Here is a 27,781-nt window from a genome sequence, read left to right on the forward strand (position 1 = left end):
TGAGTTTATGCCAGCTGAAGAAAAATAATTAAAATCTGAAAGGATTATCATGTGTTTCATTACAGAACAGCAAAAGCTCAGGGCCAAGGAGTTAGGAACACAAGGAAAGTCATAACCAGGTATCTGGGGGTCCCCACCATTTCCAGTATTGCTCCTGGAAACTGTCCACCGCAGCGCTGAAAGATACCGAGAACTGATGCTGCTGCACATCTGCCACTTGTTATGAGAACAGCAGCTCAGCGCCCTGCCTCCTTATACTTGCATCTCAAACGAAAGCGACACCGACTCCGTATTTCTTCTACTCACGGCTGAACATATTTCAAACCCGCAGAAGGCATGGCCCGCGCAGGAGGGCTCTCCCAGCCCAAGGGACACCCTGTCCCTGCAGCAGCATCCACCGCTGTCACGTCACGTCACGTACGGCTGGAGACCGTCCAGCGCCGGGACTCTTCGCCCATCCCCTCCGTGCCACTTGCCCCACGCCCAACTCCGCTTTTCCATTCAAGCCACGGGCGCACACAGCTGCAACTGTGTATTTCGGCCGCTCTCGTGGGAGTTTAATTAAGGAGTAGGCTATGACAATGTGTTCGCAGGAGATAAGCGTCTGAACTAACCACCCAAGGCATATGCCATGGAGCAAAAGCCTGGAGTCGCTTACTTACCCAAAAGGTTGTAACAAAGAGAGCTGCAGGTTTTGAAGCGGCTTTTCTGCTGGAGTATCTATTTTCTACAGATCAGACAGTTCCTATATTGCTAGTTATTTCTGTATCCTCCTCCTCCTGCTCTGCTTCTCGCTCACTGCCCACCTCCTTGGCTCCTAATTGCTCGGTTTGGATCTCACAACTCCAAAGTAGTCAGGCTTAAAATGAGCTTCTAGAACTTGGTCTTTGCAAGCCCACTCTTCACATGTTACTTCTTGCCCAGGTCTCTGCACACCCTGCCCTGTAGAGGACCATCTTGCAACAGAGAGGGCCAAAATGAACATCACGAGCCAACAGCATTAATCCCCACCAAAGAAACGCTCAAGCCATATGATTGCCTTCACAGCTTTCTTGGGCAGTCATAGATTTGAGCCCCCAGATCCTCAAACACAGTGAATATATTGAAGAGCCCATCATCCCTTTTAAAATGGATTTTTTCTTCCTGTTAAAAGTGGGGAAGGGATGAGAAGCCCTGAACTCCATCACAAATAAGCACATATTCAGCAAAAACAAAGTGCCACTTGTTTGAACCATTCCCTCCAGGACCAGGATACGGAGGACATGGAGAGGCGACGGTGCCAACCGACCCAACTACACAAGAGGCTCTGGCTTGGAAGTGCTTCAAATAATTAAGCACACAAGGCACAAATTTACCGAGATACGAAAAGCGAATGAGGTCAGTCTGCTCTCATTTTCCCTCACAGGCTGTAAGGAAAACAAAACCTCCAACAATATTAAGAATATGATGCTTGATCTTTTCTGCCAGCACAGCTCTGTCTCACAGGACATCCTTTTTTTCAGGCCCTTAACCAGCAGAGCTTTGCCAGCAAAAGCCCTAAAGTAATGCAATTACATTGGCCAAAATCATCACTTTGCCAGGGATTTTATTCTCTCCTGGGGACTGGCTTAGGCTGTGTGAGCAAAGAAGCCATCAGCAATCCCTTTCAAGTACAGACAACCCTTAAGTAAACATAACAAAAAATATGATTGTATAAACAAGCTGTATTAAAATTTAGCACTATTAAAGACCAGTGAGGCAAAGAAAATATTTAAAATACAGGGCTTTAAACAAACAAACGAAAAAAAAAACCACCTAGGAACAATGTCCTAGTAACAGTTTAAAAAGTAGCAGGTTCCAAACTACTTTATTTTGTAGTTAAATACAAAAGAGCAGCACTTATTCAGGACCTAATCCCCTTCTAAAAATAATATATCGCTTTGATATTTACTTCCTTTATCAAATCTGTAACCAGGTCTTTTAAACAAAAACCTCCGGTGACAAATAAACCCAAGCAGTAACGTTTTCTTTGTGGAAACAATTACTCACCTAACGGCAAAGTACAAAGTTGCTGGGCCGGGTTTCTTGGGCAAGTCATGGTCCAGGACTCGGTGATCCAGCTGCAACCAGACGCTCTGACCTCTGCGGAAACAGGTTGGGGAGGTGGTTAAAAACTGGGACAAGAAATGCAGAAACAGGGTCTCTTTCAGTGCTTGCGTTTACTCCAAATGTTACTTCAAAAAAATGCAAAATTCAGCTCTGAGGCAGGAAAACATTTCATCCAATTCTTTCCTTTTTTCCACACTTTCAGATTTTGATGCAATTCACTTTCAGATGTTAGAGAACGTTCTTTGCAGTTGTATTTTCAGCTGTAGCACAGAAGTCATACCACGGCACCCAGAAAAACTAAATATTAGTGAAATACCTTCCTTTGCTATAGCTGGGGACACTGCCACTGACTTCTCACGTCTAGCAGAGGCTGGATGTTTGCCTGCAGCAGAAATGGGTCTGATCTCTTCTGCTGCACAGGGACTACATAGCTCTGCTGCCATATCCCCCACCATCCCCAGTCCCAGCGTGACATAAAATCCCATTTCAGAGCAGAGGGCTTTACTGCAGGCACGCTCATTTAATGAGGCAGCTGTAGAAAACACAGTTCTCTCTGCAGTGGCTGCCTTGACTGAAATGGGAAAGAAGCCAGAAAGAAAACAAAAGTGCCCCCCCCAATCCCAATTAACCTCCCTGAGGACCCTGGGGCCAAGGGGGAGCGCAGAAGCCTGTGGCTGCCCCAAAAGGCTGGGACATGGGTGCCCTCCAGAGGCCACACGCTCCCTCCAAGCACCCAGCCCAGTCCCGTAAATCCAAGGCAGCCTCTGGAGTCCCGCTGGTGTTTCTGGGGAAAGTCAACAGCTTTTAGGTAATCCCCTGGCAGCACTTTAAAGCTCACCGTGAGGGAACACCAGCAACCAAAAACCTCCAGAAAAATTTCATGGCAGCTCTTCTGGGGGGAAAAAATAAGCCAAGTGCAAACAGCATCCTCAAGGGATTTACAGAAGAACTGGAAGAAAGTATTTTCCAACACCTGAAAGGACAAGGATGTGGCAAATATATTCTAGGATAGCCCAAAACGAGAGTGGCTGGTAAAAAAAACCAAAACAACACACTGCTGCGGTCAGGGCCCCTGAGCGAGCAGCTCCTACCAGCTCCGTGGACACCAGCCCTTTCCCCAGGGCCAATCCTGCACCTGCGGATGGGAACTGCCTTGGCAGGTGGCCCCAAACACGGCTCTGACATCATTTGTAGGTGAAGGCTTCCATCCAGGACACCGCACAAAGCAGCGACGGAGAGAAGCAGGGGCTATTATTCCCGTTAGACAAGAAGAGGTTTATTTAGGGGCTGTATTAATGACCAACTCCATTACCCCACTGCCCTAAGCAGCTCTGCTCCAGCTTTTTTGGGGAGCTGAAGGTAACTCTTCTGGAGACGCTGACCCTGGGGAGCGGAGTCCTGCCTGCCGGTTTCAGTCCTGCACCCAGCAGACGTGGGGAAACATTTCAGTGCAATGCTGACAGATGAGTCTAAACACCAGCTGAGATTTCAATTAACCCGCCTGACTCCGCGTTAATGCCACAGAAGTGGATCTCCCACGGCGCTCCGGAGCCTGGCCGTAGCATCTCACCCAGCCCGGCAGCAGCTGCCCGAGCTGCCCCACTCGCACCAGCCGCGATGACAAACTGCACCCAACGCCGCCACGCAATAGTCCAGCTGCCGGGAAGGGAGGGCTGCGCTTTTTGAGCACGTTCTGCTTTTGCAAGCTCTTTTTGGTGGTCTACAGAATAGCTCGGATACCTAAAAGTAATAGGGAAGCTAGAGGAAGGTTGTTTATGGGCAGGACTAACCTCGTATTTCACCGCTGCTAGGGAAGTGTGGGTTTAAAAGACTCAACAATACATTTGAGATTAAAGTGCAAAGCAATAGCAGCAATTCACTTTGAAAATAAATGCAAAACCTTTATGTTGTTACTAAAAGTGCAGAACAGGAAAGCTGAGGGTGTTCACGTGGGAAATGATTGCTGAATCAATTTTTTTCCACCTTGTGAGACAAACATGAAAAGTGAAAGCGTCAGGAAGGTATTTTACAAGTATTCTGCGGTTTGTGCCCAGAAGATATTTTCCAAATATTTTCTGTTTTGTGCCTTCCCCTTTCCCCAGCCAAGAAGCACAAACACAAGGTAGGAAAATCTTTCTTCTTCAAAAGAAAGACTCATTTTTCCATCACGCTGAGCTGCCGTGGTGTCGGGGATAGGCTTCACATTGCAATAAGCACACAGCTGTTTAAAATAAACGACCATACTTACGTATCATCTATAAATGTTATCCCAAAATACTCCTTTTCTTTCAAGTTGAAGTGTGAGGCCACCAGATCCAGTAACTCCCGGGACAAAAGTTTGGGCTATTGAAAGAATAATAATAATTCTATTCATTTCAGTCCAGGCTTGTCATATATAATAAAAATTTTCTCAGCAAATACTGACATTTAGGCACACACAACCAAGTTAAAACCTTGTTGTACAACTCAGCACAGAAATGACTCCATCAGACTCGGGGCAGTGGGATTCGGTGTCTCCGTGGAGCTGCACGGGACGTGCGGAGCACAGAGAGGCAATTATGTACTTAACCCGCGACATCAAGCTGAAGTGCACGGACCGACCGCTGCTTTCCTCTTTCAGGGAGAGAAAGGAGGCAGCTGAGGCTTTCCTGCGCTCACAGCAGGAGAAATTTTTCAATTAAGAAAATATTGTGTACTAGAAGATCTCATGCTTTGGGTTCTGTTACAGGAATAAGAGACATCCCCCAAAACCCGGACTTTTCTTCCCTTCTAAATTAGAAACAAAACACCACCGTGAGGGGTGCGTTTATGAATTTTGGTGAAAGCAGATTAAAAACTGAATGCAGAACTGATAGCAGGTATGTTGCCCACCGTGCACCAATGCCCAAGGGAAACCCTCCTGCTAACTCAGGTCTGAGGAACGCAGGCGTGCATGAAAGCGTGCCTGTTTATTCCACTTCTACGAGTTGCTCTAGTAAGAGATACAACTTTTCTTCGACCATCACTTGTGCCTCAGCCCCCCAACAGCACTGCTACCAGTGCCCAAAAGAAAGGGGTCCGTACCTGAACCAGCAGCTCCAAGTTCCTGTCATCGAGGAGATGCACCTGGCAGTGCCGACCCTCTGTCATCTGCAAAAACAGCAACACAGCTCCGTGAGGAAGGGCAGAATCCACGACTTTCCTGGCTTGCACCGGACCACGTGCGGCTCAGGGGCAAGGACAGTGCGTAGCAAGCGCCTAATCTGCACCGATAAGGGAATCGACTCCGTACCCGAGCTGAGCGTCCTTCTCCAAGGACTCGGTCTGGGGAGCTGCCTCAGCACTCTCAGCTCCCGTCAACTTCAAATCAGCATTAAGGGTGCTTAGCAGCATTCGGGATCAGATAAAAGTGACATAAGTGCTGCAAGAATTTAATTTGAGGATGAACCAGCCTGGCTAGTACCAAGCCACAAGAGGCAGCAATGGCCTTTTGCTCTGGTGAGGAGCAGAGATGACCAGGGACCCATGAAACCCCCATCTATCCAACCATCCCTGCAGATGAGTCAGCCTAAATTTGGTCCATCGACAGAGGACCTGGTCTCAAGTCTAGACAGAGTCTCTACCAGTACGTTAATGCTCTCCCCTTGGATAAATTTTCACAAGCATTAGAAGTTATTGCCTCCATAGGATTCTTATACAGGTGCTTGAACTGAATGATTAAGAACGGGATGAGCTTTACAGCCTCTAACATTGGATCTGGACCACCTTGGTTCCCACTTCGTGTCACGTTTATCTCTCGCAAACAATTTGTCTTTCTCTCTTTAAGAGGCGAGCAATTCAGAAGTAGCTGCACATTATGCCCTTTTAATATCTGTCCTTTGAAATCTAATACATATCCATGAAAGCTTTTACATTATTTAAAATCTGTTCTAATTCTGGACCTCTCACTGGCTTTGGCCAGGACCGACTTCACAACGCTTTCCGGACGAGAGCTGGTGAAGGAAACCTGGCTTTTATATTTATTCTCCCAGCCTCAGAGTAACTCATTTTCCTGACAGCACAAGCTTCTCGCAGACTATAAATTCTGAGCTGTAAGCAGAGGCTGAGGGTGGTTTGCTTAGGTAGGGGCTCCCAAAGGGATTAAATGGCAACACACAGCGGTTTCTCCTTTCACATCCCTCTGGCTACACAGGGATGGGGACAAGGACAGGGCTGCCTGCCACCAGCACCCCCTCATCACCTCCTGCCGCGGGATGCCGCACATCCAAGCCTTGTAACACTTAAAAATAAGTACAATTTATACCCGATTGCAGTATAACCGAAGAGAGACCTCCTGCCTCCCCCAGCGCTGCCCCCGTTTCAACGCGTGGCTGTTTGCACAGCGGGGGCTGCCGAGACACAGCCTCTTCTGTCACCGGTCAGCCATAAGAAGCCAAATTAACAAAGCTTTATTGTTTCACCTAATTGAGCTCATTTTGACCAAAAACCAGAAGGGAACCCCCTCCTGAGAAGCTCTGCAAACAGGTCAGACGTGAGCATCTGCAGACACAACTCTGTCCAGTATCTGGGAAAACAGGGCTACAGCATCCGTGGCACCAGTGCTGGCAACTCACAGCACTAAGTATCATTGCGTTGCTCATCAAAACAGCAATACTGGTGAAAAGACCATTTGCGGAGTGAGTCTAGCTGGAAGAAACCCCTTTCTTTTCATTTTTCCTACTGCTGTGAATGTGAATTTGTAAAGAAGCACCAGATGAAGAGTGACTTGTTGTGCACGCAGGGGTGCAGAGCAGAGGCTGCACCATCACGGAGGCAGCAGCGATGCCTCCCCGTTGCAAACCACAGCCTCACCCCACAGTACTGCTTCCCAACTGAGAAGGCATCAGCCCAGAGCTGCATCTGCCCCAGGCCCATGCTCCCAGCAGGGTACCATTTCCAGTGCTTTATCCTTCAGGTTCTGGAAGCAAAGCCACAGCATCCCAATTCCAGCTTCCAGCCTGCTCTCTGCAATTTATCCGCTCACCAAACATGCTGCCTGTAGCCCTTAAACATATTACGATCTGATCACGGGTCCGTTTCTTCAGGAGAGCCAAAGGTCTGCCATCACATAGTCATAAATAAGTCGCATGTTACCATCAATTAATCGTTTCATCAGCACACCCTTCAAGGCGGTGCATATTTCTGGCTCTGTCATACTGTTACCAATCTGCCCCTGTTGCGAAGTGTCTGATCCAATAGTGGTTTTAAATCATTCCCCATCTGTTGCTCTGAGATAGCACAAGGGTTGCCATTATTTAATTGCTAGCTTCTTTAGCTTTCACCCAGTGAAATCACATTAATCACTTCTGACTGTTTTAATTGCCTCAGTTGTCTATTGTTAAGTAAAAAAGGTTTCTATTATAGCAAAGACATCCACAAAGCCTTGTGCTGAGGAGAAAGGAAGGTTGCAAGGAAGATTAAAACATAGAATAAATACCAACCATAATCTGGGCTTCTACTCAGCTATCCAAGGTAATTGCAAAGCACCTTAAAAGTAATTAACTTCATCACACCCCTGAAGATAGGCAAGATATAATGATCCCGGATTTTATTGATGAGAAAATGTAAGGACACGGCTTAAAAGTCTGATTTCCAGATACAGATAACATTTAGTACCCGAGTCTCCAGGAATCTCACCCCAGAAGAAATCATACAGCTGCTTCCCAGAGTACTAGAAAGCTCAATCAAGAAGCTGCAGAAGATGCCAGGCTGCTCGACGCTAAAGCACCACAAAATGCCATTCCTGTGACAAACCTGTCAGCTCCCGCCTGTATCACCAGAGCTCTACATGGCGATGGGCTTGTCTCGCCCCAGGAACACGCTCTTGCATAGTGGGACACGACAGTAATGTCCACGTCCATGAATTATCTGCTGCTGGCTATAGCTCAAGGAAGAAGGGGGGGTCTCTGGAGCCCCTTCTAGTTGCTCCATGCACCCCTCTGCCCCCTCCCCAGCCCATGCACACACACCTGAGGGCCATATCCCTGCTAAGATGCCCTCTCCACCTGGGCCAAGAGGCACAACACGGATACTCACTGCGTGGCACCACAGCCCGGTTGAGGAACGCAAATCTGCCAGGGTGACTACCAGCTTTGCCTTTGTAGGGTCCAATCCCTGACCAAAGCGGCATTAACTAAGGCAGTCCTAACATCAGCCCTTATCCTCCTCTTGCAGACCCAAGGCTTCAGCAACCCTGATTTCTGCAGCTGCGCAAGAGCTCACTCCAAGCATCCCCACCCCATTCCTAGTGGGGCAGAGAGCACTTCACTTGGCTTACTCTGCACTTACAAACTCAATCAGAAGCAAATCACTCCTACTTTACGATCACAGCGCAACACAAGCCCATCCTGCGTCAGGAATGTCGCCCATCGGAGAGGTCATCTCCAGGAGACAGCTCTCTCCTCGCACGGAGCTGCCTTCCCTGTGCAGGCAGGGCTCCTATATACAAGACAGGATTCCCATTTTGCAAGCCTCGTTTGTACAGGGAGCAGAACCAAAAGCTTCAGAGGCTTTTGCAGCCACAAGACCACCTCACAAACTCTGGAATATCAGTCACCTTCCACCGGCCCTGTACTGTCCCAGCGCAGTGATGCAGAGGTGCGACGTGACCGCGACGTGACGCTCCAGCAGAGTCGCAGGTATCGATGGTCTGGTCCTCTCCTCTTACCTGAAGAAAAGCTGGGAAGCTTCCAGACAAGGACTTCACCACCATAGTGTCATAGAATCTATAAAGGATTTTGGCCATGGAAGAGTGCCTCCAGCTCAGTGACCAGAGACCCTGAGCTCTTGGAGCCGAATCAGGGAAAGACTCATTTTTAACTCCCCCAATGACACCGCTGTGATTTATTTCCCCGCTGCACATCCGCTCGCAGGCCTGTTTCCTCGGGCTCTGGGAAAGGACTCGTACTTTGCTCCCTGGCTCTCAGGGCGCTGGGCTCCTCTAAGACCCAACACCCTGGGAGCCCCTTGAGGGTCCATTTTCTTTCATCTTTAATTCAGTATGCCTTGCTAATCTGAACAATATAATTGATTTTCTATGTAGTTGGAGCAATCCATCACGAAATGAGCACAGCTGTCTGGCTCCATTAAGAGGTGGCGTGAGCAGTCTTGAGATATATATACACACACATCTATGTTGTCAGCTTATTCTCATTGATTTTGCATTGTCTGTACAAATGAACAGTTTTGTTTTACTTTCGCAACATGCCCCCAACTTGGTCTTTTTAGCAGTTATTTTTAAAAGCCTGCTAATATTTAAGCTATTATCCAGTCAAAGAAGTAGCAGCATAAAATTCATGAAGTATCCCTGTACCTCATCTCATTCCCAATAGGAAATTAGCAGAGCGACATAATACACAGCCCCTTTTTTGGCAGAACCACACTGAGATACTGGGATGCTGGATTCTTATTGTTTCTCAAAGTCACTCATACGCTTTGCCACAAGCAAGCAATAAAAACTCAAAAATGGACAAGAATGAAAAGGAGACAAACACTGTCCAATGCAGTAATATAAAAAATATTGCAGCCCTCCTAACTTTCTGGCAGCGGCCTTTCAGCGAGAACCTGACTTACCCAGGTCTTCAGTAAAAAAGACAGATAATGAAGGAGAAGAAACACACGATTCTCAGAATCCCCACATGTAGAAATTAAAGCATAGGGCAAGATTGTGATTCTATATAGCAGGTTAACACGTTCAGAAAGGCTTCATATAGCTGGACCCCCCAATTTTTTCCTCCATCTCACTTGTGACACAGAAATTAAGACAAATTGTCCATCTAAAAATCATCAAGACAGATTTTCCAAAACATCAGTCCTTTAAAAAGAAAAAAAAAAAACAAGGCAAAGAAAAAAAATACCCTAAACTATTTCTTGGCTACTTAAAGCAATTCCCTATGATATCCTGAGCCTGAATGTTTATTTGGGGAAAAAAAACATATGCAGGATATTTATGCTGTTTCTCTTCAACAGAAACATCCTCCCTACTCGAAGCTGGTTGTTACATGCAATATTTTTAGACATCCATGTGTGTCATCCAGCTAGGAAAAAATAAGAAAAAGAAAAAAGTAATTAGACAGGGTGTAAACAGGAAACCTCAAAAAACTTAAGCAAAAAAAAAGCTGACAGAATAACATATCTCCTGAAGTGTAGCTTAGGAATGGGAAATCATGAAGGTTTTTGGTCAGAAGCAAACCCAAATGTGTTGCACTCCCTCCAGACCAGATTTCACCTCCCAGAACTGGGCAAATTACAGAGACATCGCTTGGCGTAGCTGGCCATATGTCTCGGACTTCTATTTTTAAGCCTTTCTTGTTTTAAGAAGGTCTGGAGTCTTCACGAGTAGAGAAAGCCAAAAAACCCAAACCCTAACAACTCTGTGGCCAAAGAAGAGAGGATTATACATAAGCTGCACATAACTGAGACAAAATTGGGAACTGTTTCTACCACTGAAATGCTCGGAGGTCTGTGCACACACCCCAGCTGTTCTCATTTGGGATGTGCCACAGTTCAGGCTTCAGCAGCCCCACATGCACACGCTGGTGGCACGACCGCGTCGCACCGATGGATAACGAGACCTGCCCAGACACAGGATGGCTGTGCCAGGATCCTGCATCCCCAGAAATACACATTGCTGGAAACTTTAAAACCACCCCCTCCATCCAGCGAGGCTTCGCATCTTTAGTATGCCAAGCTCCACGCAAAATCTTTTGTAAGTAGCAAACCTCTTCCCCCAGCTTTCCTCTACCCTTCGTCTCGAGGTAAACCCTTTTGCTCAGATGTGGGTGTTACTGTGCACCCGCGGGGGGTCTGCCTGGAAAACACCCGAGTGTGACACCAGGGATTCGGTCCCAGCTGCACAAAACTGCACGTTATTTCCATAAACTCCTTGCAGGGTAACCACGTGAAATTAAACTTCACTGGCAGGTAAGCAAGCTCCAGAAGATATTTTAGAGGCAGAAAAAAACCTGCACTGATGCATCCAGTGTGAGAGAAAGGGCAACCATTTTCACTGAATAAATGGCCAGCACACACAGCCTTAAACCTGCAGTTTTAAAAGCAAGAAATTGGGCTGCAGTGCGTCATTAGGACATGGATTGTAAAAACTGGATCATTCCTGAAACAGGCACAACAGTGGCTCAGGCAGTCAGAGCACTGAAAAAAATCATACGGGTGACAAAAAAGCAAAAGAGCAGTATTCCCACTCGCTTACAAGATGCACGTGCTAGGTTAGGAAATGCTATCCCTTTGCCACACCGACCCAGCCTCCACAAAGCCTGTAGCACGGGGGGCCCCAAAATCCTGCCATCCTCCTTTTGACCCGTGACTCAGAGGCAGCAGCACTGATTTGCAGGTGTAGGAGCCCAGAGAACCAGCCTTGCACTTCGAAGAGAATTTCAGCTCAAAATCCCTACCTGAGCTATAAAATACCACCAGTAATTTCCTGTAAGGGGTTTTCCCCCCCCCCCAACTCCTCTTCTGTAACTCATAAGCCTGTAAGAGATTTCAAAGCTTAATATTGAAGCCCCTACACTGACCTCAGATTTTCATCAGCATTTAGGTGGGGTTTTTTTTCCTTCAGACCTGAAGGCGTTTAGGATCAGATCCTCCGCTGCCTTAGATCAGCATTGCTTCATTGACTTTGATAAAACTGGCCAGCTTACCTCCGGCCTGTAAATGTGCACAGCCTGATAAAAATATGAAATAACATGCAACAATGTACTGCAATATGGAGCTGCCCTTACTAGGCACATCTCAGGAAAATAAAAGCCTGTTGCTGTCCTTCTGGAAGGAAGGGGCCTGCATGCAGCTGGGGGGAAGAGGGAAAAAGTTATAATGGTTTAAATGACCTCAGAGTTTCCTGGTGTGTCTGTTGGGAGAGTAAAGCCTCGTCATGTTCCAGCACTTGGAGTCGCTCAAAGCTTTAAGGAATAAGCAGAAGAATAACAAACAGGAGTTTGGTTTTATACCACCATTTCTATGGAAAGTTTTTAAAGGATCCATGTAGGTCTCCGAAAATGCCTTGATGCACATTTCTTATCAGCCTGTTCGCAGCCCGTGGGTCCTCCCTGACCCAGCACAGGTGCCTGTCACTGAGTGAGTGTCCCATGGTGGGAGATGCTCAGGAGGAAACTGATGGCTGGGGGGGGCTGGAAATGCTCCACCCTCCCACGGGTGAAGATCTCAGGGGTGGGGGGGGTGGACCATGCCCCCATCCCACTGCCACATCACATCCCACTGCGTGCCTCTCCATCACCTCCTTTGCCAGTGAGGGGTGCAGCAGAAAAGCCCCCAAGCGATGCCTCCTCTGCACGGTTGCCCTCCCCTTGAAGATTCCTGGACTCACCAACACCTCCTGCAAAACACAAAAGGTTGGCTTTGGGTCCAAAAACCTCAAGTGTCCCCCCAGTCTCTGCACACCCCAGCCCGGGCAGCCGGTGGGTTCCCTGCCACGGCATCCCAGTCTGGCTCACGCGGATGTGATAAACTTGCCGTGATCCCTTCGAAGGCGACAGCACAGCTGCCACCAGCTTTACAGGGGGCAGACCATGTCTCCAGACATACTGCCTCTCCTTCCTAATCTTCAAGTCATAAAGAAACCTTTGGCTGAAGTCCTGGCTCCAATGTAGTCGATGAATTTTGCCATTAACCTTAACAGGACCAGGATTTTGCCTTAAATCATTTGTTATCTTGCTATTAACCTTAACAGAAACCAGTATCTGCTTAACATTAAATAGCCAGCAATGCACTGAAGTGCCCGGCTACATCTTTTACCCTTTGTGCTATGGCAAGCCACCTTGTAGGACCCATCTCACCTCGCCAGGGTGACTCCAAGTGCCACCCCGGTCCTTCCCAAGGGCTGCAGAGCTCACCCTGGCTCCGCACACTCCCGTCCCAACACTCATGGGGTGTTTACCCACCACAGTGATTGCAGGGACTGTACAGAGCCATTCCCAACCTCAGGGTGTCCCTGTGCTTCTTGTTTCAGGACCAGCCAGGCACAGACAGACATTTGAAGACCCGACTGAATACAACATGCACAGAAATAATGTTTTAAGATGAGACAGGCTGGAGAAAACTTACTTAAATGCAAGCTGGTACAAACACTCCTTTGATGATGCTTTCCATGGAAATATTGGCTCTGCTGAAGTTTGGCAAAGAATTAGAGATAAAACACAGTGCCTGGAACAGGGGGCCGAGAGGCTCTCCGAGTTGCATGGCACCTTCCTAAAATAGCCACATGAACTGAAGATACGATGAAAAAACTGGCTCCTGCAGAGCATCAACTAACTTTCATGTAAGCCTCACCAGCTGAGCCAGTACAAAAATCTGGCAAAGCAACAGCCCAAGCGCTCTCCCTCGCTGCAGGGAGTGTGGCTTTTCAGGGCCGAGTGCCAACACTCTTCCCATGCGATTCTCCTTTTTCCCATTTATTCTACTATTTCTTGTTGCAAGGGATGGCAAATCTAAGGGACTCTTTCACTTGCTTTATTGGTGGTTTGCTGATTTGTACAGGACAACAGGCACAGCCTCTTGTGGTCAAAGATCCCACTCACTGGCACAGGTTGTTGGGCTCTAAATCTCATCCTCCTCTCCCAAGATGCTCAAATCCAATGCTCAGAAGTAATGATGAGCATACTGATAAAAAAAACCAAAACCAGTGACAAATGAAAATCCAGGGAACAAATTAATTCAGTCTTCCTCAAAATGATAAATACAGTATCCCAGCCAGGAGATAAAGCCCTTTTTGTCAAGGGCAAAATATAAACGGGAGAGTTGCCGCTTCTTAGTCTCTACCACGCAACGTAAAAAACTAACCCCTCTCTTCCCCACAAGGAAATTTTGCAGCGTGGCTGCCTTTCCTGATGCTACCGATGGTGGTTTCACATACTCGCTGCTGCTCCCTCCCACGCGAGGGTGCAGGGGGTGTTCACCCACGCACAACCTGCGCACCGGCACACGGATGAGCGTGCTACCAGCTCACGGGCAGCATCGGTCCCCGTGGCACGAGGCACAGAGACCAACTGCTGCAGAAGAGCCTTCGCCGGCTCTGCTGGCCCCATACTTTTCAGCTGACAAGCAGCATCCAGACAGCATTTCACCTCTCCTGACACTGCCAAAGGCCACAGGGTCTTGCTGGCTGCGTTATCAGTAGATGCTGAGTCTCTCTGACAGAGGGGAAGTGGTTAGGCATGTTCTTGAAGGAACAGCCCCCTCGTTGCATCGGTATTCTCCTCTTATTAAATAAAGGTGTCTCGTTCCCGAAACGGAAACGTTTCTCAAACAGGTCACATCATTCCACAACTGCTGATGTTACCACTCCTACCACTTTGCAACGTATTTAAAAGATCAACAAGAAAAGAATAGACAGGCAACTCTACAACTAATCCTAAAAAAATCAGGAAAATTAATAGGAAACAATCAGTGCAAATCTGCCACAAGTATCAAGTCAATGAAATACTTCATCCAACATCTGCTTTCCTTGGCAGAACACAGCTAATAAATTAGTGTCTGGTGGAGACACGCTTATCACCGGCAGCACTGAGACATTGCTGTCGGGTCATTACCGCACACAAGACCATGGTAATGTTTTGTTCCAGTGCAGTCTCCTGGGAACTCGGAGGGGGAAAAGAACCCAGATCCTGTGGGATCAGAGCGCCTTCCTGAAGCTACTCAACAAAGCAAATGCAGCGTCGGCCCCAAAAAGGGCACTACATGGAGGCAGCAGCATCCTCTGCCCTTGAATGAGCGGTACCCACCGCGGGGCAGTGCCGGGCGCCTGCCCTCCTGTGACCTGTTCTGACCTTTTCTCTTCAACCAGGAGGTTGGACACAAATCAGTTAAGCTCCTGCTTCTTTGCTTAAGTCTCTACAACATGAATCTCAGGAGATATTCTGTGCAGAGCTTCTGGTAACTTTTCCTGACACACTTGAAACAGAAACTCAACTATTCCCATAACAGGGAAAGCTATGGAAGACTAAAAAATCCCCTTAGAGCAGGGTTTCCCATCCCCAGAGACCCACACCCTGCCCTTGATGCCTCTTTGTCTCTCCCCAGCCCTGCAACTCTCCCCTGTGTCTTTGATGGCTTCTCACAGGCTGCTCCTGTCCCCCCTCACCGCACTTCTTGCTTCCCCACCACCCCCCTGCTCACCCCTGGGTTGGGTTTTTGAGGGATGGCTCCTGAGGCAGGAGACGTAGACAGAGCAAGCCTTAACCTAATATCTGCCATCCTCTCCAGACAGAACCATGTCCTCTGAGGGCATCTTGCATCTTTCCCCCCCCCACCCCATCGGGGTACTTGCACCCAGGCTCATCCCCCATCCTGTCCCCATCCTTCCCCTGGATTTCTGCAGCCACTCATGCTTGGCAGCAGCCCTTCGGGAAACTCAGGTGCCAGCCTTGAACAGACATTAGGTAAGCAGGCGATGAAAAATAATACTAATAAAAAAAAGACTATGTCACAAGTCCATCTGTATTGCCTTTAAATCTGTGACTCTCAAAAAAAAAAATAACGCAAAGAACAAGCAAGTAAGCCAAGAAAAGCCTGAATCCTAAGCTCTCTGGAAGAAGTCAAAAAAGCAGGTATTGACCGCAGCGGGTGCTGAGCAGCATTTCTGCGGCGGTGCTGGCAGCGAGGAGCCAGCCTGCCCAGCTGCCAGCACCTTGCCAGGCACTCGGGGGTTTAACAGATTTGGACTGCTCCACACTCCACTTTTAAAGCAAAACAAGCACTTCAGATCAAAGGCTCTTTCTCAGCAGCCGTTAAGGAGCTCCATGTGCACTGCTGCATCTCCAGCACCAACTGCTCCATGAGGGTTTTTTGGGGGCTAGAGGGGTGGGGACCTTACAGATGAGACATTTAATAGTTACATGCTGAAAGGAGCTACTGTACCAGGCACTGACCGCCTCTTCTCAGGACTTATGAATCTGTGCTTTGTTCAGTTTAAATCGTATCTCAAAGCAGCCTATAAGGGAAATCTCTGAAAAGGGGTTTTCTCTATAATCAGAAATTACAGACCTGCTCTCCAGCTGCAGCAAAGTTACCAAAATCAAGCTTGGATGTAGCACTTTCCTAAAGCAGCCAAGGCAGCACTTACAACAAAGGCAGGAAAAAGCAGCTGTAAATGCTGGGAGTAAACAAACAGCCCCTTATCTCCACAATGGGGTGCAAAAGATGCAAAAAAATTTTTATGGACTGATCTCTCAGGGCAGAGAAAAGAGCAAGCAAAAAGTTTTCAGCCTGCACTACCGAAATATCCCAAAACAAACTCGCTTTGCTCTGTGCTGCTTTCTGGCTGCCTGCACTCCCGCACTCGCAGCTTCGAGCTCTGCGAGATGTTTTAGTCGGGGCACGACGTAACAGCACTAAACAACGTTATCTATTGCTGCTAAGCATCTGAAATTAAAATATAGCCTCTTACCTCTGAGTCACACGCCCTGCTGGTTTAAAAGGACTGGAGAAACCCAAGAAGTACTCAACAGCGTGCATGTACTAAGCCTTCATGTTTTCTGTACACTTGAGCTGGGGGAAGAAGGGAGACACGATCCCGGACTTCTTCCGTTGCCATATAATCTCAAGGAAATGACCTTCGCATTTGTTGCTTTGATTACAGATTCAGAAACAAAAGCCTCTCCAGCATGAGTCAGGGGACACAAGAGGTTGAAACGTGATTGTTAAAAATGGAGGCGAACTGGGAAAGCATTACAATTATTTTTGGTTTTCCTTCGCAGTATTAACCCCTTTATTATGAAGGAAAGCCAAGTAAAAAAGCAGCAGTTACCGACCAAAGGCATAGCATGAGGTACCAGCCCCGGGGCAGTAAGACACTTTGCTGTTGGACCACGGGTCCCTGCCAGCCCCCCTGTGCCACGGCGGCCGGCCGAAGACCCCCACGTTCCAGGGGATGGAATGAGCCTTTATGCTACAACTTGGTACAGAGTTAAAACTTCAAGCCGCCTCCACTTTCGACCCCTGGGAGCAGGGGCTTAGCCCCGCGGCAACAGGGAGGCTCATCTACTGATCTGAAGGCATATGGGTACATGGAGATAACCAGAGCTTGTCTTCTCAGCAAGCCTGTCCTCATTTCATACGCTCCCGTCTCCATAGTCCCTTGCTGCAACAGATACCCACAGGTACAGCGTTTCACTGGATTTCCCAAACTCCTTCCCAAAGCACAGGTCTGCTGCCTCTGATGTGGGCTACCGCACATCAGGGAGGGAACCAGGAGCGCTGACAGAGTTCACCCCCTTGGCCATCAATCTGAATTTGTTCTGGGGTCAGGGTTGGTCGCCAGGAGTGCAGTTTGCTGCTAGTAGAGGTGCAGGAGTAAGTCATCCACCTGATGATTAAGTTCTGCTGCTCCCTTTGCAGGACTGTTTTCTGTGTGCAAAACACCAAGTCATACTTCATCTCTCTGATTTCTCCCCCTCTGGCGCATCAACCTACGAGGCTGCACACACCTCTGGGCTTTGACACAGCGACACTAACTGTGTAACTGTCAGGCAGAGCACAGGTATCACGCAGAGGCACAAAAACTGAGCTTTCCTCCAAAGGAAATACCAAATGACTATATAACACTGCTTTCACTGAAAACAGAAAAAAAACAAAACAAAAAACTGAAGAACCGTGCACCCAAATCCAGGAGGCTGTAATCTCCAGAGCTCCAAACATGACCTCCATGCAGTACACAAGAGGTACAAGATCTCAAATTTACACATGCAGTTACTTCAAAATCTAAAATACAAGCCTGTTCCTCCTTCACAAACACAGCTCAGCATTATTAATTTCCTTTTATGCGACATGAGTATGGGTACCCAGGCTTTTAAAGAAAGCCACTGACTCGCATCCTCCGGCCACTTAAATTACGGTAACAAGACTGATACCAAGGGAACAATGCAGCCCAGGACCACAGCATCCACCGTGGGCTGGAAGATATAGGCCAGGGGGGAACATCCCAAAGTGCTACCAGAGCAGAGAGGAGCTCTGGACACACACCAAAACAACCTCACCTGGGAGCGAGAAAGACCTCTTCCCTTGAGCTGGATGCTCTTTGTCAGTTATTTATGCTCCCAACTGAGCAGCCGCTATGCACAGAGAGGACAAACTATGAAAACTTTTACCACCCCAATTTTTATAATCCATGGATCTATTTTAATAGGAAAAAAAAAAAAATGAAGTTCAACACCTGGAACAAAGTAACTTGCATTTATCGGAATGGGAATCAAACTTTTGAAATGGGGTCAAACTTTTGAAAGCAACACCTCATCAGAGACATGTGGCTCCCACTTCTCAGAGGTACCGAGCCCTCTTGGTCCACCTCAACTCCCCAAAGAGAAGACTCTGTGCACCGAGCATTTGAGGCCAAGAACGGGCTCCATTAAGCTGCAGAGCACTGTGTAAAGCCAGTCTTACTGACACTGCTGGGAAGAGAAGCAGGGCTGCCTGGTCCAGGCGATCAAACAGCGTGAGTCAGCCCTGATCCCCTCGCCTGGGGCTGCCTCCATAAATTGCCATCAATCCAGACACCTCCAGAGGGCAACTCACCCCAGCTACCCCAGACACCTGGGATGCAGTGAGGAGCCAGAGGTGTCTCGCCCTCCTTGTTTAATGCAGAGGAACTAGCTTTGATCAAATATCCACCTTTTAAATAGCTGCAAAGATGTTTGGGTTCCCCCCCCTAAGTTACTTTGTAAAAGCTAACATTCTCATAGTCATGAGACTACAAAAGCTCTCCGTACAATGCTCAGGATCAGAGTTTTATAAAAAAAAAAACAAAACCCAAAAAAAACCCATAAGCTGGCCCCACAGTGGGCAGAAGGATGCCAGGTCAGGTCTAGCCAGCTGGTCCAGACTGCACCAGCAACCTAAGGGGTGGCAGCTGAGACAGTTTTGGGAGAGTATTTCAAGAATAACAAACTTGCATTTGTCTCCAAAACACAGACTCCAAAGCCCCAAAATAAGATGGAAAATAGACAGTGAGTCATTTTTCCTTAGAGAAAGGATGTGAAGGCTACCTGGGCGGTGCCAACTTCTGCCCTGCTGGGATAACCACAGGGACAGGAATAGCTGGAAGAGGAGAAGAACACAGCTCCTCGGAGGATCCAGGGCTTCCAAAGACATACAGATCTGGGCTGTGTAACTCAGCTGCACTCTGGGCCACACATAGTTTTTCTAAACAAGAAAAATTAGAGTTTAAAAGAAATGCAGCATGCCTGTAAGAGGTTTCAGCAGTGGGAAGCTGTTGGAGCAGCAAGAGTTGAGCAGGGAAAAGTCTCCAAAAGGCCACCAGAAGAGCTCTAAGCTGGGGTTTAAGGGAAGGCAGCGTTGTGACTCCTTGCGAAAGGGTACATAACCCTACAGCAAATGCAGCACACCCTAGCCTCTCTGAATAAGGTGAACAGATGCAACGTGCTTGATACTAGGGAGGAATTACTCACTCCCACTTCGCTACGGCTTAGCAAACACCGACTTGCATGCCGGCTAAGTGCACCTGCCCAACCAGATTCCCGATGGGCTTCATCTACAGCAACATACTTGCTCTCCCAAAACAATTGCGGCAACAAGACGCTGCCAGTCTGGCATCAGTTGAACAACTCTACACTCAGCACAATGGGGACCTCTTTGCCTAGGGCAGCCACCTTTCGGGAGAGATTGGTCCCCTCTTATTTTTCTCCTCTCTGTCTACAACCTCAGTTTTGCTTTCCTATTGCACTTCTGCTGCCGGTTTTTTCCTACCTCTTTGTCTTCCCACATTTTCTTGCAAGTCTGTGCTCAGTTGGGAGTATTGAGGGGTTTGGCATACACTTTTTTTTATTCCCTGGTCTCTCCCCTCTCCTTCCTTGCTTGCACAGCCTGTACTTTTCATGCTATGTAATTCTTGCACTGCCCTCTCCTGCTCTTCCAGCTTCTCCGCTGCCATCCTCCAGTCCTTCGCCTTCCTCGCACACACACAAGCCAGTAACCTGCCTGCACGAGATACCAACACGCACGGCCTTCTCACACCGTACACCCTCTGCCCAGCCCACATCGCCCTACCTAGAAACCACTGGCCCAGCAAAACGTAGAACCAGGACACTCAGAAAACAGCACGTAATTAGCAGCAGCCCTGCGGTGCAAGTGCTGTATGCAGTAACTTCTCCATCACCACTCCCAGCTCTGCTGGCACCGCACATTTACACCCGATGGCAAGAAGGAAGATGAGCACTGGGGCACCCGTCACTGGGACAGCACCTATTCTACATCTGCTGGAACAGCAGCGATGGAAACATCAAGGTCTTAAGTCTAACGTTGCTTGGACTGTCAGTGATGGCTTTTCATGGCTGAAAACAAGCACATTCAGGTTATTCTCAGCATTTTGACGCCCCTTGTTCCCCCCGCCTCTCATTCACCAACATACAAACTGATGCATGTTTAAATGAATGACTAATTAGCAGGAAAAAGTGTACATGTGTACTTGTGTGTGGGAGGGTATTTAGGCTAATATATTCCTGCGCTGATAGCTTTATCCTCTTTGCAGTCTCTGAGAATGAACTGGCCTCCATCTGTACAGAAGATTAGTAGAACTACTAATCACTAATTATGACTCAGAGGTTTTAAGAGCAACACAGACTGTACAAGGGTGGCCTGATTTTTAGAAAATGAGGAGACAAAGATAGCACAGTGTTATTTTAAGCACATGGACAGTCCATCCAAGATTGCAAAGAACTGCAGTGACAATGCTAGCACAAGGAGTGACAGAAAACGAAACGCTCTGAAGGACAAAAAATGAAGTACGGGAAAAACCAGCACGTGCCTGAAACTTTTAATTTACCTTTTCATAAGCCTCTTGTCCAGTCAGAGCAAGCTGGCCAGCCTCTCTGCACAAGACCAAAATGGAGATTTATCCAGGCAAGTTCATACAGTGATACCTTTGTACAGGAGTCCGTGTCTGAAAAGTGGCGCCAGCAACATTTGAAATCTAACGTATTTTGTGAAATGCGTCAGATCGAAGAAAAACAATATTTATACAGGCCAAAGCGGTTAGTGAATAGAAGGCACTGTTTGAAACTGGCACCGTGACACCCTGAAGGAAATGAGATGAAGTTCACAGTCTGGTTGTGAAGTTAGTCTGCTAGGGAAGAGGGAGGAGTGGTACCAAAAAAAAAAATCGTATTTTTGTTTGAATAAACTCTCTCGAACAGAAAACGTTATATCGTGAGCTCAAATGGAAACATGCCTGGCAGAGCGCTTTGGAAAGCTGCTGCGGGAAGCGTGTAAAGCCAAGTTTAACTCTAAGCTGTCAGGAGGCGGTGCCCAAAGCGGGTCCTGTTCTCGGCTCTGCGAGAGGCTCCCCAAAGCCCCAGCCGCAGGGAAGCCTCCACGTGCCGTGTTTGGACGTGACGAGGGTTTCAAGCAGAGCCAAAGCTCTGCAAGTGATGTACAAGCAGTGTCACAGCATTAGATCAGATCACTTCAAAAAGAGAAACAGCTGGATGAAAGCAGTCAGAGCAAAGCTTTTCCAGAGCAACTGCTAATCCCCAGCACCTAAGTTCAAATCTTTGAAGGGGCACATATTCAGCGTTCTCTGAAAAGGCCTTCAAGCTCCCTTTGGAAAGCCCTGACCCAAAAAGATGCCCGAGATGCTTCCTCCAAGCATCGCTCCCAGGGTCTGTCTGGTGTGGAGGAAGGAAAGCTCTGCCCTGACGACACAGCGCTTCCCCTTTGTGCTCACCCTCAGCACTCCAGCACCACATTGTGAAAAGAGAAAAAAAAAAGGGCATCTCCAATTTGTTGTCAGCAATTTTTATGATGAAAAGTTAAGGTGTGGTAGCAGAGGAAACATGGTCCTCGCTATCCAAACCGACTACGTTAGCACCATAGGAAACAGAAGTCAATCGCTTCCTCTCTCACTCCTCCACCCCAAGTATGTATGGGACGGACACATCTACAAAGCTTATTTGTTGTGCTTCATCAGCAAAATTTTTTTCACTTCACACAGAGGAAGTGACCTTTCAGAAGTTAAAAAGCACTCTGTCCAAAAAAACCCACATGAATACGATTTACACTTTTACACCAGAGATTGTTAGCCAAATTGCCAATGTAACTGAACAGCTTAATTGCAAAGACACTCCCATACCTGGTTTCACATCCAGCAAATATTAATCACGTCATCGTATTGTGCAGGGAGTTTGGGGACAGTTTGCCTGGTTTCTCTTTTCCACTTTGCATTGAGCAGACTGACTGACATCCATTTTAACCCTGACACTAAAGCACTCACTTGACCAGTTTTGGATTTATAAGAGTTAGTTGCATTATCAAATGGACTTTGATGCAGTGTTTCTTTCATGCTTAAAGCAGAGGGGCTAACAAGGAATGACTGGGCTGCGGGATGTATAGGTGAAAATTGGTATTCATACCTCAGGGGAAGACATGCACCAGAACATGGTAGTGTTGACATCCCAGTGGAATTCAGGCCAGTGATAACATAAGTAACTAAACACAGGATAGATGTTGATTGTGAAAGTTTTGGGCTTTGCCACTGCTTATTAACCTCATTTATGTAAAAATTTCACTTTCTGTTTTACCGCTCTATAATTAGATTTAAGACAGGTGGCCTATAAAGCCAGCATGTGGAAAGCCCTTCCAAAACCTTTATTTTGGAAGAAGTATCAGGACACCCAGAAATGCAACACTCTCCCACTGTGGGCATCGGGGGGGGTGGGCTCTGGGAGGACCCCAAAGCCCGGCTGGCAGGTCAGAGCACTATGTGCCAGATCTCCACAACAAAATACAACCCTCACTCCATTCCCTTGTAGGAAACGGGTGCCCGTGGATGAAAGCATCTATGCCAAATTCTCCTCTAGGATTTTTTCCAAGTCCTAATAGCCCCAGTAACTCGTATTGACTTGTTGCAGTTAGAAGATCTGTGCCAGCCCTTCCATCAGCTGTCTCTGCAAGTCTCTTTTTTTTTTTCTAGGACAGGCTTTCAGATGCTCTCTGCCACAGACAAGACAATGTTCCCTGGCATACAACCCAAGCACACGCGGAGAGGATACTCACATACTGTACAACCCTCCTCCCCTCACATGGGTTCAGAGGTTATTTCAGAGTGAAACGGGACACCCCGTCAGCGCTTTGGTTCACAAACTCCTCCAGTTGAATAGGCTCTGGGCAAACGGGACATCCCTTCTCTTTTGGCAGATGAGACAGATGATGGCAAGCGCCCTGGAGCAGAGACCAGTTTGGGGAAGCGCCTGAGCTTGGCTTGCTGGGCTGGGGCTGAAGTCCCTGCACCAGTGACCGGGTGAAACAGCCAGTAAGCCTTGGAAGGTGCTTCTCACACAGACACACACACACGCTAGAAACAAGAGGGCTAAAGAGAAGGTGACTGACAAAAGCTGGTTTTTTGGTTGGTTGGTTTTAGTTTTGTTTTTGGCGCTTTTTTCCTTTTTTTTTTTTTTTTTTTACTTAAAGCTGCTAAGGCAGGTAAAGGCTTTATGCCGGCAGAGAGGATTTCAGCCGGACGGCTCTGCCCGCGTGACAACTTCTGCACCTGCTGACTTCAAAACATATCGGCAGGAGCCCTGCGTAGAAGCATGAAGGTGTTAGTGGTTTCTCTGGGCTGGGACTCAAGCTCAGGTCTCACGTGAGGCTAGCAAGCATTTTATATTTACAAAAAGAAAGACCAAAAAACCCACAAACCACCATAACAAACTTAGCAGCCCAGGGAGAAGAAATCGTGCTGGCTTTCCTTTCACCATAATAATGTACTAATGATTAAAAAGGGACCTGCTAGCAGCGTCCAACTCGCCCAAAAATAGCCACTGAGCCACAAAACATGAACCCGAAATATGGATCAAAGCAAACTGAAGCCTCTGGGGCTGACCAGCAGCGCAAGTGCCTGTCACCTCACCCTTCCCTGCATGTCCCTTGCACGTAGCTCAGTGACAAAGTTCTGACTTGTTTCCCAATTTGTTACGCTGTGGACAGCTCAGGGAGTCCTCAGAGAAGGCAGAAGTGTAAGTTTAGTCAAAAGAGCCTTTATATAAAATCTGTCGTATTTTTCACACTTGGAATATATATGTGAAGGAGTTACAGAAATATGAACGTTCTTGATGAAGCCAAGGTGTGAAAGGACTTTTTTAACTACCTGTCCCCATGCCAATATTAATAAGGACACAAGGCAAAAACATGCTTTCATGTGGCTGCACTAACTACAGGACTTCTGGCGAAAATTTGAGAAGACAAATAGTATCCCTGGCAGGTAGGAGAGTGTTGTTATATCCATTTTACAAACAGCAGAGGCACAGAGAAGGAAGACAATTTGCCCAAGTTAATGCAGGATCTGTGGTAATGATGGGAGACAAAAACTCACTTCCAAGATCAGAGCCTAGTCCCATAGACACTGGAACATCCACCTCCTCTGAGAAACAACCCCATGGAGAGCCCTGCACTGCACGTTTTGCTCCTGTATTGCTCCAGTGAGCCCGAGGTGAACAAGTGTAACACAACACAGCTCAGAGTACGTCTCTGTATGCAGGGGTCATCCAGCTGCCACCTCTAGAGGTTCCCACAGCTTCAAGTGTTTAAAAAAGAATGGAAAAGAAAAATACTGTTTGATTCAACCTCTTACAGGGCTCTGATATCCAAACAGACTAGTGACATTTAATGCTGTGTGCTCGGTCCTGCACCCACCAGGCTTGGACACGATACCGCCAGTGGTTTTAACAGCAAAGAGCCAAGAGTTCAGCACAAAAAGCAATGCCTTACACAACCCAAAGGGGAAGAGCTGCAGGGCATTCCTTCAGCCATCTCTCTTTAATACATCCCGAGTTACCCCTAGGAAATTCCTGATGTTAAAGTGTGAGCATCACCTTGTTCCTGCCTGGTTTCATCTCCCAGGGATGACCCTCAGAGCAGCGAGCATGGACCAACAGGTCACTGCATGTCCCCAGCAGTCCGGCTGTGCTCTCCTCCTGGCTGTGACAAGCTGCAGGCAGAGGGGAGCGGGGAAGGGGCACTCCTTATCCACCCCCCAGCTTAAGGGCCACCTGGAAGGACAACAGAAGGACCCATCTCCTCTTTTTACCCATTTTCACATCCCCGCTTTAGGACACACGCACAAGTCCGTGATGCCTTTCATAAAGACAAGGCAGATTAATCCACCAACAGCCACTAGGACACAGTAAGTTTGGGCAGAGATACAGTCACGCTTTGTTTTGACAAAAAAAAAAATCTCTTTTCTCTTTGAGCCAACCATCAGAGAATCGCAGCTGAACAGGGTGAATACAGCTGTTGTCAGAGCTGGTCCCTACTGAGCCATTATTCCAGCCCTGGAGTGATGGGGTTTGCCTCCATGGGGATGCAGCAGGGAGCAAAGGCGGTCCAAGCTCCACACTCTTTATGTGAGCAAACTCCAAAAATAACACCCGCACAGTACAGGTGTAGCTGGCTTTTATTTATAGAGAAATAAGGAAGCCAGGGCTGCATCCCCACACTTCTTCAGGTCAGTAAAGGTGGGCAAACGGAGAGCAATGATGCCTGCACTCCTGCATTCCCTGACTGTACATGATCCGTATTCCTCAAGTGACACACGCGTCACATAAATCACAAAGTGTTTACATCCATCATCTGTACAAGATGCCAAGATGCATTCAAGCACTTGGAAGCACTTCTATCACTGTAAAGCTGTTCTCCCACTCCTGGGCATACCTTAAAGCTAAATAGCAACAGATCCCTTTGGGATTAAATGGGCACAGATGTCTTGTTAGCATGACTTTCCCATGGAAGTTAAATCCTGATGGTTCTGGAGAGCTGTTTGCTGCAAGCTGTGTCATTCTCTGTATTGCAACATACCAGGGAGAGGGGAAAAGCAGCTTTGAAATATTCAACATAACATCGCAAACACACACTGACTCTGTGACCAGGCACACATCACAAGTTTACACGCGAGACAAAAATAAATACAGACACACAAAAATAAATAACTGCTAGCAAAAACAGACTCCAAAAAGAGTGACACCACCCTAACTGCAACTGGATACCACAGTAACTGCAAGGACGGTGCTGTGTTTTTTGCCTGCAGGAAGGGGAGCCTCCCAACTGTTGTTTCAGTACTCATTGCAGCCCCCCCCCCCCCCCAAATAGCAATCCCTTTGCAAGTCAAAGTACTATCACGTTACAGTCTGCCACTATTCAGCGACACAAACAGCAGAAAAAGCTACAGCCGGTCTCTCCCATGGCACCATCGTGCTGAGATCCGAGCTCCGTCTCCCACATCCCAAGCGCAAGGACGGTGACGGCAGCAAAAGGGGCTCCGAGGGGCTGCGATACAGGGGGTACTCGGCTGCCGAAACACTTTTAGATAAACCGGCTGGAAAAACCCCACATTTAACATAGAAAATACGTCCCCCAAACCCCGAATTGAAGGCAGACGCGCAGCGCTGGCCGTTTGAAAGCAACGTCGGACATCAGCTCAGACTGGGATTATAAACCTGCCGAGCATCTCCACAGCGGGGCTGCGTGAACCGCGGCTCCGGCTCGATGCTCTTCGCCTCACCCGGGGTACGCGCACCGGGGAATCAGGCAGGCGAGCGAGCACGTGTCCGTCAGGTGGCACGACGCTGGTTTTTAACAAAACCCGGGGCGATTACCGGGGGATTTTTACCTGGTAGACATCCCGGAGGCCGCACCACGCTCGCAGGGCTTGCCGGCATGCCCGCAGCCGGGCAGCGTACCACCTCCTCAGAGCCGCCACCGTCACCGTCCAGACGAAGCGGCTCCCGCTGAACAGCAGATCCTCCACCCCGCACATGAACACCGAAGCCATGAGCTCGTCCGCCGGCAAAACAAAATCTCCCCGTCCCGGCTGGCTCCCGCTGGCTCTCGCTCCCTCGTTCAGACGCCTGGCATGACGGCAGCCCGGCTTTATACGGCGGGCGGAGGGCAGGGGTGTTGCGCAGAGCCAGGGTCAAGCCTTAAAACAAACTCTTCTTTCACGACGCTTCCTGGGCAGATTCCCAGGCATGCCCCGGCCAGCGGCGCCTGAAGCCGAGCCAGAACTGCAGTAGCTCAGCCTTACCAGCAGCTCACACAGCAGCCTTGTCCTTCTTTAGCAGCTTATATAAATCTGTTAAGCTCCAGTAGCTACCACTATGTTTTCTAATTAAATTTTAACCCTTTTGCCATATGCCCCGACAACAACCCCATTTCGACGCTACAGCAGGAGAAGGGAACCGCTCGGCAGCCTTAATCGCCGCCGCGCTCCGGTTAGCCGAGCAGGCGATCCACGCACAGCTCCTGCCTAACACACGGCATTATCTGCCTCCGACACCTCATTATCTGCCACGCAGGGAACAAAGCTGTCATCGTTTTTCTCCCGGATGATCCCGTGCTCAAATTATACCCTAGAAATCCTATTTTAAAAAAGCACCTCCAGCAGCCAGCGAGCGGAGGGGGGGGGGCAGGAAAAAAAAAGGGATCAGAATACTCCTGCAGAAATAGATGCACTAACTTCTCTTCCAGCTCGCATCGCGGCAGATGCCCACAGCACAGAGCCATTTCTCTGCTCTACACCTCCCCCTTGGCTGTTGCATCGTACCAGTTAAATGCTCAACAGCTGCTAAAGAGGTGATTTTGCTCTACTCTTAAACTAACTCCATTAATGCAGCACTTGCTGCATGAGAAAAACAAAGCTACT

At 48.1% G+C, this 27,781-nt stretch overlaps 1 protein-coding gene across 2 annotated transcripts in view; it reads right to left on the reverse strand.

Moving 5' to 3' along the window:
• The window catches only part of FRMD4B (FERM domain containing 4B), an 85,334-nt gene extending 58,220 nt beyond the window's left edge, over positions 1-27,114 (reverse strand). Inside the window, exons 1-4 of one of the 2 annotated variants that reach the window (XM_049826848.1) lie at positions 26,750-27,114; positions 5,152-5,217; positions 4,337-4,431; positions 2,029-2,121 (exon numbers count right to left, since the gene is read on the reverse strand). In XM_049826848.1, the coding sequence (XP_049682805.1) occupies positions 2,029-2,121; positions 4,337-4,431; positions 5,152-5,217; positions 26,750-26,911 (416 nt within the window). In that variant the 5' untranslated portion in view covers positions 26,912-27,114. Of the gene's footprint in view, positions 1-306; positions 498-2,028; positions 2,122-4,336; positions 4,432-5,151; positions 5,218-26,749 lie in introns of those variants that run through there. The other variant, XM_049826849.1, reaches the window with a different exon arrangement.
• Between the last annotated feature and the right edge of the window lie 667 nt (positions 27,115-27,781).

This window comes from Accipiter gentilis, chromosome 23 (genome assembly GCF_929443795.1).
Source record: "Accipiter gentilis chromosome 23, bAccGen1.1, whole genome shotgun sequence".
In the NCBI taxonomy this organism is placed as follows: Eukaryota; Metazoa; Chordata; class Aves; order Accipitriformes; family Accipitridae; genus Astur; species Astur gentilis.